This window comes from Macaca thibetana, chromosome 5, assembly GCF_024542745.1.
Source record: "Macaca thibetana thibetana isolate TM-01 chromosome 5, ASM2454274v1, whole genome shotgun sequence".
NCBI lineage: Eukaryota > Metazoa > Chordata > Mammalia > Primates > Cercopithecidae > Macaca > Macaca thibetana.
The window spans coordinates 64,314,946-64,327,971 of record NC_065582.1 but is presented as its reverse complement, the minus strand read 5'-3'; the positions used below and the strand labels follow the sequence as shown (position 1 = coordinate 64,327,971).

General features: G+C 43.4%; 1 protein-coding gene across 2 annotated transcripts in view; it reads left to right on the top strand.

Annotated features, from left to right (window-relative positions):
* Nucleotides 1–444: 444 nt before the first annotated feature.
* The window catches only part of FAT4 (FAT atypical cadherin 4), a 187,427-nt gene continuing 174,845 nt past the window's right edge, over nucleotides 445–13,026 (top strand). For both annotated transcript variants that reach the window (XM_050792369.1, XM_050792368.1), the window contains exons 1-2: nucleotides 445–1,522; nucleotides 1,948–7,134. In XM_050792369.1, coding sequence (XP_050648326.1) covers nucleotides 1,960–7,134 — 5,175 coding nt within the window. In that variant the 5' untranslated portion in view covers nucleotides 445–1,522; nucleotides 1,948–1,959. The remainder of the gene's footprint in view (nucleotides 1,523–1,947; nucleotides 7,135–13,026) is intronic.

The following is a 13,026-nucleotide window of genomic DNA, read 5'->3' as shown; positions in this document are numbered from 1 at the left end:
CTTCCTCCCCGCTTTAACAGACCCTCACCCCCCGCCTTTCTTTTATTTCTCTCGACCCCCTTACCCCTGAGTTATTACTAGCATAACAACCTAACGGTCTTCCCCCAGACCCTGCCACTAAAGTTATTTATCTGCAAACCTGACCCCACCCCCATCCATTCTGCGGCAGCCTTTTGCTGTTATTGCTCTGACGCCGGCCAAGATTTGGCCGTAAAGGAAAAAAAAAAAAAAAAAAAAAAAAGAGAGAAAGAAAAGAAAAGAAAAAAAATCACCCCCCTTCTTAGCGCCTCCGCCTCGCTTTGCTCCCACACCAGACCGCCTACAGCCGTCCGGGAGGGTGAAGTGATTAGCATCCCGAGAAGCCAGTCGGAGGCCAGGCAAGGCGGAGGGCGCTCGCGGTAGGAGTGCCGGGCGGGGCTGCTTCAGCTCCGGCCCAATGGGGCTGGGATGAGGGAGGGGCAGAAGGTGACAGGACCGGGAGCTAGGGGGAGTCCGGGCGAACTAAAGTGCGGGGATCAATGAGTGGCGAGCAAAGTTTCTGAGTGCTGCTCCAGCTCCTGGTCTTCCCTCCCCCTCTGTTTGTGTTTCGGCGACGCGCTGTGTGTGTGTGTGTACGTGTGTGTGTGTGTGTGTGTGAGCATGCCTGTGCGACTGGGAAGGGGCGGGGAGAGTGTGAGGGACCAGGCGGGAGGTGGAGAGGGGCTCGCGGAGCCCTAGCTCCACCGCGGTCCAACCTTCGGCCCCGGCCGGCGAGAGGGAGAGCACTGACAGGCGCCGTCCGGAGCTGTGGAGGGCGTCACTACAGTCCAGCGCCGACTTCGCCGCCTCCACTGCCAACGGTGAAGGAGAGGGAGGCACCGACCACCCCCCGCCCCAAACAAAAAGCCTTGTGGATTACAAAGTGAAACTGACACGGGACAATAAAAGCAGAGATAGCGAGGGCAGGGGCGAGGCGCACTAGAGTGGGCTTCCGACTGGGGCCGCCGGAGAACAACCCCCCTGGCATGGTGAGGGGAGGGCGACTCGGGGACCGCACGCTGTTTCTGCCCGGCCCCTGCGAGGCCAAGAAGAAAGGGGGAACTGCGTTCGACTTGGATGTACAAATAATGGGTCGGCAGGCGCCCCGGCAGAGGTGAAAAATGCCGAGCAACCCTGGCTGTTGTTTGTGCCGGACCACTGGCTTGAAGCCGCAACAGGGGCGGCGGCGGCGGCGGCTGCTGGAGGGGAAGGGGCAGAGCTGAGCGCTCCCGGGTACGGGAGCCAGAGCGCGAACGCTAGCGCTTGGAACGCAGTTCCCGAACTGCCTGCGCGCAGACGCCGCCGCCTGGGCCTCAGCGGCCACTGCCGGAGCCCTGTTGGAGGGGTGTTGCAGCGTGGTTTTTGAGGAGTGGGGACTCCAGGAATTCCATCGCCTCCAGCTTTTGGGAAAGGAATTCGATTCTCCCGGTTCCCCACCAACCCTTCCCCGGTGCGCAGTTGTGCTTGGACGTTTATTCCTCCCTCTTCACGTTCTTCGCTGCGGGTAAGTTCTAAAGTTTCTGAAGACCGTTCTTTGCAATGATTCCTCATATACCTTAGATACAGGCAACTTCTCCCAACTCTCATCCACCTGGGTGAAAACGCTCAAACTATCTGGATTCAAAAACAAAGTAAAGGGGGAATATATAAGAGGCTTGAGAAACTTTTCTGGGAACTCAGCTCACTGGGAGTGTCCCGCGGAATGCCCGGCCGCTTTTAGCCACAGCATCTCTCTTGCACTCCGCGTCCAACTGGCTACCTAGAGTCTTTTGCTGATGCTACTTGCTTTTGCTGGATTGGAGGTTCTTTGAAATAGCAGAGAGAGGTCTCAGACCAAGCCGTCGGCTGAATCTTTGCTGGCGCTCCTTAATCCCTGTAAATATCATTGCGTTTGCTTCACCCTTCCTTCTCTTTATCACATCGTTTTAGGGAGCCAGGACCATGGACTTAGCACCAGACAGGGCTACTGGCCGCCCGTGGCTCCCGTTGCACACTCTATCAGTATCTCAGCTCCTTCGAGTGTTTTGGCTACTGTCATTGCTTCCGGGGCAGGCCTGGGTCCACGGGGCCGAGCAGCGCCAGGTGTTCCAAGTGCTGGAAGAGCAACCTCCAGGCACTCTGGTAGGCACCATCCAGACGCGCCCCGGCTTCACCTACAGGCTCAGCGAAAGCCACGCCCTGTTTGCCATAAACAGTAGCACCGGAGCCCTGTACACCACGTCCACCATCGACCGCGAGAGCCTGCCCAGCGACGTGATCAACCTGGTGGTCCTTTCCAGCGCGCCCACCTACCCCACCGAAGTGCGAGTGCTGGTGCGGGACCTTAATGACAACGCCCCCGTTTTCCCGGACCCCTCTATCGTGGTCACTTTCAAGGAAGACAGTAGCAGCGGGCGCCAAGTCATCTTAGACACCGCCACCGACTCGGACATCGGCTCAAACGGTGTGGACCACCGCTCCTACCGCATCATCCGCGGCAACGAGGCGGGCCGCTTCCGTCTGGACATCACCCTGAACCCGAGCGGCGAGGGAGCGTTCCTGCATCTGGTGTCCAAGGGCGGGCTGGACCGCGAGGTCACGCCGCAGTACCAGCTCCTGGTTGAGGTGGAGGACAAGGGTGAGCCTAAGCGGCGGGGCTACCTTCAGGTAAACGTGACTGTGCAAGATATTAATGACAACCCCCCGGTTTTTGGCAGTTCTCACTACCAGGCGGGGGTGCCTGAGGACGCGGTTGTGGGCTCCAGCGTCCTCCAGGTGGCGGCGGCGGACGCGGACGAGGGCACCAACGCGGACATCCGCTATCGCCTGCAGGACGAGGGGACCCCCTTCCAAATGGACCCTGAGACGGGGCTTATCACGGTACGGGAGCCCCTGGACTTCGAAGCCCGGCGCCAGTACTCGCTTACGGTGCAGGCGATGGACAGAGGCGTGCCTTCCCTCACGGGGCGCGCCGAGGCGCTGATTCAGCTGCTGGACGTGAATGACAATGACCCGGTAGTGAAGTTCCGCTACTTCCCGGCAACCTCGCGCTACGCCTCGGTAGATGAGAACGCTCAAGTGGGCACCGTGGTGGCTCTGCTCACCGTGACCGACGCAGATTCTTCCGCGGCCAACGGGAACATCTCCGTGCAGATTCTCGGGGGCAATGAGCAGCGCCACTTTGAAGTGCAAAGCAGCAAAGTGCCGAACCTGAGCCTAATCAAGGTGGCTAGCGCCTTGGACCGGGAGCGCATCCCTTCCTACAACCTCACAGTTTCCGTCTCTGATAACTATGGGGCGCCCCCTGGCGCAGCAGTCCAGGCGCGCTCTTCTGTGGCAAGCCTGGTGATTTTTGTTAATGACATCAATGACCATCCTCCTGTCTTTTCACAGCAAGTGTACAGAGTGAACCTGAGCGAGGAGGCGCCTCCGGGAAGCTATGTGAGTGGGATATCTGCCACTGATGGCGACTCTGGTCTCAATGCTAATCTGCGTTACAGCATCGTCTCTGGCAATGGACTGGGATGGTTCCATATCAGTGAACATAGTGGCCTCGTGACCACTGGGGCCGCTGGGGGCCTGGACCGTGAACTTGCTTCCCAGATTGTACTGAATATAAGTGCCCGGGACCAGGGAGTTCACCCCAAGGTGTCCTATGCCCAGCTCGTAGTAACTCTCCTAGACGTGAATGATGAAAAGCCAAGATTTAGCCAGCCAGAAGGGTATGATGTGTCTGTGGTTGAGAATGCCCCAACAGGGACAGAACTGCTGATGCTCAGGGCAACTGACGGGGACCTGGGTGACAACGGAACAGTGCGCTTTTCCTTACAAGAGGCAGAGACTGACCGGAGGTCCTTCCGTCTGGATCCTGTGTCTGGGAGGTTGAGTACTATTTCCTCCTTGGACAGAGAAGAGCAAGCCTTCTACTCCCTGTTGGTTCTGGCCACAGATCTGGGCTCCCCTCCTCAGTCATCAATGACTCGCATAAATGTGAGTCTTCTGGATATAAATGATAACAGCCCTGTGTTCTACCCTGTCCAATACTTTGCTCATATTAAGGAGAATGAGCCTGGAGGTAGCTACATCACCACTGTGTCTGCCACTGACCCAGACTTGGGTACCAATGGTACTGTCAAATATAGTATATCTGCTGGGGACAGGTCTCGGTTTCAGGTCAATGCTCAGAGTGGGGTTATTTCTACAAGAATGGCCCTAGACAGAGAAGAAAAAACAGCTTATCAGTTGCAAATAGTAGCTACTGATGGTGGCAATTTACAATCTCCCAACCAGGCAATTGTAACCATCACTGTATTGGACACTCAAGACAACCCACCTGTATTCGGTCAGGTTGCCTACAGCTTTGTGGTTTTTGAGAACGTGGCGCTGGGATATCATGTGGGTAGTGTGTCTGCATCCACCATGGATCTCAATTCCAACATCAGTTATCTCATTACTACTGGGGATCAGAAAGGTATGTTTGCTATCAACCAGGTCACTGGGCAGCTTACCACAGCAAATGTGATTGATAGAGAAGAGCAATCGTTTTATCAGCTGAAGGTAGTGGCCAGTGGGGGCACAGTGACTGGAGACACTATGGTTAACATAACAGTTAAGGATTTGAATGACAACTCTCCCCATTTCCTTCAGGCAGTAGAGAGTGTAAATGTGGTGGAGAATTGGCAGGCAGGTCACAGCATTTTCCAGGCCAAAGCTGTGGACCCTGATGAAGGTGTCAATGGCATGGTACTCTATAGTCTGAAGCAAAACCCCAAGAACCTATTTGCTATCAATGGAAAGAATGGCACTATTAGTCTGCTTGGGCCTCTGGATGTTCAGGCTGGCTCCTACCAAATAGAGATATTGGCATCTGATATGGGTGTTCCACAGCTCTCCTCTAGTGTCATCCTAACAGTTTATGTCCATGATGTAAATGACAATTCACCAGTGTTTGACCAACTTTCTTATGAGGTCACCCTTTCTGAGTCAGAACCTGTGAATTCTCGATTTTTTAAAGTACAAGCTTCTGATAAGGATTCAGGAGCAAATGGTGAAATTGCATACACCATTGCTGAAGGAAATACAGGGGATGCTTTTGGCATATTCCCAGATGGTCAATTGTATATAAAAAGTGAACTTGACCGTGAACTTCAAGACAGATATGTTTTAATGGTTGTTGCTTCTGACAGAGCAGTGGAACCCCTTAGTGCTACTGTGAATGTTACTGTAATTTTGGAAGATGTAAATGATAACAGACCTCTTTTTAACAGTACCAATTACACATTTTACTTCGAAGAAGAGCAAAGGGCTGGGTCGTTTGTGGGCAAAGTAAGTGCTGTAGATAAAGACTTTGGGCCAAATGGAGAAGTAAGGTATTCTTTTGAAATGGTGCAGCCAGATTTTGAGTTGCATACTATCAGTGGGGAAATTACAAATACTTACCAGTTTGACAGGGAGTCTCTTATGAGGCGGAGAGGGACTGCAGTGTTTAGCTTTACAGTCATAGCAACAGATCAGGGGCTCCCTCAGCCTCTCAAGGATCAGGCCACTGTACATGTTTACATGAAGGATATAAATGATAATGCTCCCAAATTTTTAAAAGACTTTTACCAAGCTACAATATCAGAGTCAGCAGCCAATCTGACACAAGTTTTAAGAGTATCTGCCTCAGATGTTGATGAAGGTAATAATGGACTTATTCACTATTCTATAATAAAAGGAAATGAAGAAAGACAGTTTGCTATAGACATTACCTCTGGTCAGGTAGCACTAATTGGCAAATTAGACTATGAAGCAACACCTGCCTATTCCCTTGTAATTCAAGCAGTGGATTCAGGGACAATCCCCCTCAATTCAACGTGTACTTTAAATATTGATATTTTAGATGAAAATGACAATACCCCTTCTTTCCCTAAATCAACACTCTTTGTTGATGTTTTGGAAAACATGAGAATTGGTGAACTCGTGTCCTCTGTTACTGCAACTGATTCCGATTCAGGTGACAATGCTGATTTATATTACAGTATTACTGGGACTAACAACCACGGAACTTTTAGCATTAGCCCAAACACTGGGAGTATTTTTCTTGCCAAAAAATTGGACTTTGAAACACAGTCTTTGTATAAATTAAATATAACAGCAAAAGACCAAGGAAGACCTCCTCGTTCATCTACAATGTCAGTGGTTATTCACGTGAGGGACTTTAATGACAACCCTCCTAGCTTTCCTCCTGGAGATATTTTCAAATCTATTGTTGAGAACATTCCCATTGGTACATCTGTCATTTCAGTGACTGCACATGACCCTGATGCAGATATTAATGGGCAACTATCCTACACAATCATTCAACAGATGCCAAGAGGCAACCATTTTACCATAGATGAAGTCAAAGGGACTATATATACTAATGCTGAAATAGATCGGGAATTTGCTAATCTCTTTGAGTTAACTGTAAAAGCCAATGATCAAGCTGTGCCAATAGAAACTAGACGGTATGCTTTGAAGAACGTGACCATTTTGGTTACAGACCTCAATGACAATGTCCCAATGTTTATATCACAAAACGCCCTTGCTGCAGACCCATCAGCTGTGATTGGTTCTGTTCTGACAACAATTATGGCTGCTGACCCAGATGAAGGTGCTAATGGAGAAGTAGAGTATGAGATCATCAATGGGGACACAGACACCTTCATTGTTGATCGTTATAGTGGAGACTTGAGAGTGGCTTCAGCGCTGGTTCCTTCACAGTTGATCTACAATCTCATAGTTTCAGCAACAGACCTTGGGCCTGAAAGGAGGAAGTCAACCACTGAATTGACCATCATTCTTCAGGGCCTTGATGGACCTGTTTTTACTCAACCCAAATATATAACTATTTTGAAGGAAGGAGAACCCATTGGCACAAATGTGATATCAATAGAAGCAGCTAGCCCCAGAGGATCTGAGGCCCCAGTGGAGTATTACATTGTTTCAGTTCGTTGTGAAGAAAAAACTGTTGGACGCCTCTTTACTATTGGACGACATACTGGTATAATTCAGACTGCAGCCATTCTGGACCGGGAGCAAGGAGCATGTCTTTACCTGGTGGATGTTTATGCCATAGAAAAATCAACTGCTTTTCCCAGAACACAGAGAGCAGAGGTAATGATTTTGTAGTCATTTATTATTTGTTGATGTGCTTTTTAGAAAGGTCATTTTCTTTCTATTTACTCTCTATAATTGTTTACCTTCATTGTTTATTGTTAAATTTATGAACAGGAACACCTAAAAATGTTCTGTCACAAAGACTAACAGAGAATTACATAAACTTTAGTTTTAATCTTGGTTGCAACTAAATAATAAACTTTCTTTTCCCTGTATATTTTTCTTTATAGCAATCAAATGTATAAGGCTAAGGAGAAATATTTAGCCATTTCAGAGTGGAAAAAAATCCATTTTTCTAAGCTAAATTGCTGAGGTAATCTAAATACCAGTCAGTAAGGAGGTCTACTAGAAGATGGGCACTTTCAGAATTAAGAAGACCTATTCCAAAATGAAGAGCTTTGGTAGGAATCAGCATTGTACCATAGCTCTTCAGGAAGAGTGGCCATGGAGGATGGGCTGACAGTGTACACCAGGACAGTATTAACTTTCACATCCTCAGCAGTCTTGGCAGTTTCTTTATAGACAGTGACTAATTTTAATGTGCTGAGCCAAGTTTTGGAAGATTCCTGATTTCATCTGCCTTAACATTTTAGACACTGTCTTCTGACTTAGGATAATCCTTCCTTTTCCCTCTTAAACTAGGGCATGCAGTGTGCTGTGAATAATCAGAGACTAGGGGCTGTTTCTTGACAATACTGAGTTCAATGCCATGGGATAGATACATGTTGTTCTGTATGTTGGTTGGTAAGAAATTAGTGTTTGATAGCATAAGCCAAAAGAATTCCAAGCTCAGCCTTCCCTGGAGTGTATGTTAGGCTACTACCTCCTTGTATCATTGATTTGCTTTTTAATTGAACTACTTTCAATGTTATTTTGATGATCAACTAGAAATGATACAGCTATACTCCAGAAAACTCTTGTTTGGTGTTTCTAAGTTCATTCTTTCCCTCCCCAGGCCCCTCAAAGACATTCTAGTGTCACTCAGCCAAAAACACAAACATCAAATGTGGTTTGTGATACTTGGCAGTGACCCAAGCACAACATGCTAGTGAAATTGAGGCTCATGTGCTTGTTTTCTTGCTGCTTTTCTTTTTTTAGGGGAGGAGGTGGGGATTTTCTTTATTTTAAATGATAATTTATTATTATTATTATTATATAGTTTTGTATCCTCTGTGATTTTTTTTCATAATAGTTGGTTATGTCTATCTATGGATGGGGAAGAATATTTATGGCTTAGAGGACCATATTAATTAGAGATATAATTCTAAGGGGAATTCAATTTTATCTTACATAGCACTGAAAGGATTTCTAAGCCTAATATCTTCTTTGACCTAATTATTTTTTAAAAAGTTTAATATAGGGCTTATTTCATCTATTTGGTTTGAGCTATTTGGTTTAGCTCAGGCCATGATTTATATGTAATTGAGTTTTGAGTTGAAGTTATCCATCTCCTAAACCCACAATCCTGTCTTTAACTTTCTTCTCTGGAATTAATTCTTAGATGAATATATTTGATTAGTTTGAAAACCAAAATATTGATTTGAAGGCAGGCAATTAAGTCATTCCAGACTTTAGATGAATTTGTTAAACTGTAAAACAGATTACATTATTAGATGCTCTTGTTTGGTTCACTGTAGTACATTTTATTAGAATACTATGGAGAATGAGAATAAATGTTCAGTTTAATCATTAGATTTATTGGGTCTTTTTTATTTACCTATTAGCTATGCAAAGATTGGCTCAGCATAAAAGTATTAAATAGTGCTGCCTCTGCCATAGGCAAGAAAATTAAAAGTATTTGTAAGTAATTTTGTTATTAATAGGGGATGAACTGTTTATTACTTTTTATAAGTCAAGTAACACCAATATGAAAAGTTATTTATATTTACTGTAGTCTAGTCATTTAAAAATCTGGGGAGAATTCAATATGATTTTTTTAATTAAAAAAAGTCAGCATATCTTCTGTGAACTTAAGTGCTGAAATTGTAAATCAAATTTGAGTGCTCAAGATTCAACCACTTTGAAAATGAAAAGCAAATGTGTTTCTCCAAAGAGTATTGAAAGCAGTGGTTGTGAGCTAGAATTTCACATTATTATTGGTTGGATTTTTCAAGTATATACAATAAAGTGCTTTTTTCCTTCTGCTCAAACGATTAATTTACTGTGATTCTGCAAAAATAAGTTATACATTTCCTCTTGTTATCAAAGGTAATTTTTAAATTGTTTGTTTAATTGGACTTTGTCCAATGCATTTTAAAAAATTATTCATGTACACTGATAAGAGTCTGGGTTGCTTACTCAGGTTTCTGGCAGAGTCATGCTGATCACATTCCATGGGCAGGCAGAGAGTCAGCGGGTAAAAGAGAAACAATTTCATCTGCATTCCTTTCCTAGCTCTGACATTTGGGGTAAGAGGCTAATGACTGTGACTCTGATATTGTTCATTCCAAAGATTTGTCCAGTTATACACCTTTACTTACCCTATTTGTTATATCCAAAGGTTTGGCATTGGTAGTTATGTCATTGAAAGAGTGTTTGGGTTACAGACGCAAGATTAATTACCGTTTTATTTTATCTCTTTATGTTCTCAGAAGAGCTTAGATAGTCTTGATTATGTTAGAATAGGTCATGTAAAGTTTGTGCCATTTTTCTAGGTTCACCAAAAAATAGATATATGTATTTCAGTAAGCATATCTTTTAACGTGTATTACATAGGAACATGCAACTTAGGAACTTGGTTGGACCTCATGATGGTCAGGGGCTTTGTTTTATTGGTCTTTGTTACTTCAGACCTTGGTATATTACCTGACGTATAGTAGGTGCTCCATACATGTTTGCTGAATGAGATGGTAGAAGACCTAAGATCAAAACATGTGTCTTTGTAACTTAGGAATAAATCACCAGAGAAAAGCTGAGGAAATGAAGGGAGCTATTAAATCTGATGATGCTCATTAATTGAACTCAGGTCAGAACATCATGATTATCTCTTCTCTACAAATGAATTGATAACTGTCAGGAAACTCAACAAGGAAAGAGGAATTTAGGTGGGTGTTCTGACATGGAGCTTAGTGTTTAAATGGAAGGAAGCAATCTTATACTTTCAGGTAGTCACCAGGCCATAGTTCTCAAACTTGCTACTCTCATGACCCCTTTATGCTCTTAAGAATTGTCAAGGACACCCCTGGAGACTTTGTGTAAGCGTGTCTTATCTATTGACATGTACCATTTTTAACAGTAAAACTGAATAAATTAAAAATATTTGTTAATTCATTTTAAAACTATGTTATATTTTAAACATATAACATTTTTATTTTATTTTTAAAAAGTTTATTTTTTTCAAACTAAAAAATTAAAGAGTGGCATTATTTTACATCTTTACAAGTCTCTTTAATAGCTAGCTCAATAGAATACAGCTGGATTCTCAAATCTTCTTGGGCAATATATTGCAATATGTTGTGTTTTTGGCTAAAATATACAAACAGAATCCATCCTTACACAGATATTTTAAGTTGGAAAATAGAGAAATAGTTTGTCTACTACACCAGAAGTTCACAGTGGCAGGTTCTTAAGATTTACTTGCGGTGTGGAATATGAAACCCTGTCAGATCTGTTACAAAAAAATACATTGATCTTGCATTCGTCATGAATTTTTTACCTATTCCTGATTTAGAAATATCAGGCATTGATCATTTCAAACTTGTTGGTGTAACTGATAAGGAATTTATCATAATAGTCTTTAATATACGACTCTCAACCTGTTGGTGATGGTTAGAAATTTTCCAAATTTGAATTTTTACTTGAAAGCTCAAATTTCACTATCAGCAACATATATTGTTGTTTTCCTGGAAGTGTCAGGCTTCCTTTGTTCATGATAAAAAGGAAAGATTATGCATACTCAAATATAAAAAAAAAAAACAGTTGTTCTTTCAAGTAAAAATGGTATTCCACAAATCAAGTGGCTAGTTCAGCTTACAACTCAATTACACACATGCATTTATTTGAGAAAACCACAATACGTAGGTACAGAGTAATGGGTCTTTGTGCACATACTGCTCTGTGTCACACAGGATATTGAAAAGACATCAAAGTTAAGTCCGGATTTGATAACATTAATACATTTTCTGTTTTCTCAAGAAAATTTCTTTACTTTTTTAAATGAAATTGTTTTGTTTGTTCATTTGTTTTACCTTGAGTAAAACAAATAAACACAGTTACTGCTAAAATACTTTGGATCTACTGCTTTGACTTGTGCTAAAGTACCACCAGTTTTGCCCACTATTGCTTTTGCACCTCTAGCATAAATGCCAACACAGTGAACAAAGGCAGAGGATGGTTTGCGTTATCATGAAAATGGTTTTGATTTTCCAGGGCTCCTTAAATGGGTGTCTGGTTTGCATGGAGGTTCATGCATGCTCCACAGTGAGAGGACCATTGGAGAACCATTGGTGTGGGTAGTGAGATTTTGGCAATTCAGTAAACAACCAGCAAAAAAAGAGCCACTTGAAATAATGTATTAAAAGTATGTTTGGAATATTAGGTAAATGGACTATGATTCATTAATGATTACAAATGAGTTTTAGCAATCTGATAATAAATTAATTTATTTTCACAAGAAACTATTAAGATTTCCAAGAGAAATGATGGAGGCATTTGTGAGGTCCATTTTGGATACAAACGTTAGAAATGATTTTCTTTCACAGGATTTTGAATCAGTTAGTGCACCTTAAATTAAATGTCTGTATATCTTGTGTATTGAACCTCATAAGCAGAATACAGGCAAGAGAGCTGGGTATATAATAACTATTATTATCATAAAATTTATTGAATGTTGCTATGTTTGGACATAATGATAAGTGCATAGTGATAAGTGCATTTTTAGGGATTTTATTTAACCCATACAATACTAATATCATTTGCATTTTATAGCTATGGAAACTGAGTCTCAGATAAGTTAAATAAGTTGCTTAAGTTCATATAGATAGAAAGAAAACCATATCCAGACTTGAATAACTTCAGAATGCATCCTCATAAATACTCTTCTATCAAGCCAGATCAGTCTGTGGTTTTGGTTAAAAGAAAAGCTCGTTGCCCTATAGCTATGATGATATATGTATGCTTTGTAATATCTTTGTTTTCACTCTCTGATTTGTTGTTTAAAAAGCACTTAAGGCCAGGCAAAGTGGCTCACGCCTTAAATGGGAGGCCAAGGTAGACGATTCCTTGAGGCCAAGAGTTCGAGACCAGCCTGGGAAACATGGTGAAACCCCATCTCTACTGAAAATACAAAAATTTGTCGGGCATGATTGTGCACACCTGTAGGCCCAGCTATTTGGGAGGCTGAGATATGAGAATCAGTCGAAACCTGGGAGCAGAGGCTGCAGTGAGCTGAGATCATGCCATTGCACTCCAGGCTGGGTGACAGAACTAGACTTTATCTCAAAAAAATTAATAAGTATTGTGATGTATTGTGTAAAATAAAGGGAAAAAAATTTTGCCTACCACAGGTAAGGCCCTCAGCAGATCAGTTACATCCCTAGGGGTGAGTTAGTGGTGGTAGCAAGGAGCCTGAATTGAATTAAGAAGACTTCCAAGGGTTTCTAGAGGAGGGAAGAAGATGAGAATTGGAGAGAAGGGAGCTGAAGCCAAATGGAGAGCAAAGGTTGATGAGGGGTCTCTTCTAACCTACAGCACTATTCACTTTGGAAGCAGTCACTGCAGTTTAAGAAGGTGGAAAATCTATTGTTGAATTTGTAGGTGATAAATCATCTTCTTTGGAATAATGATGGGGTTGGAGTGGATACAGTGTGAAGATTATTTTAAATAGGAAAACCTTTTCCTGCTTCCTATGTGTTTGATGTCAAGAGTGTTTCTTTAAAAAACAGCCTGGGA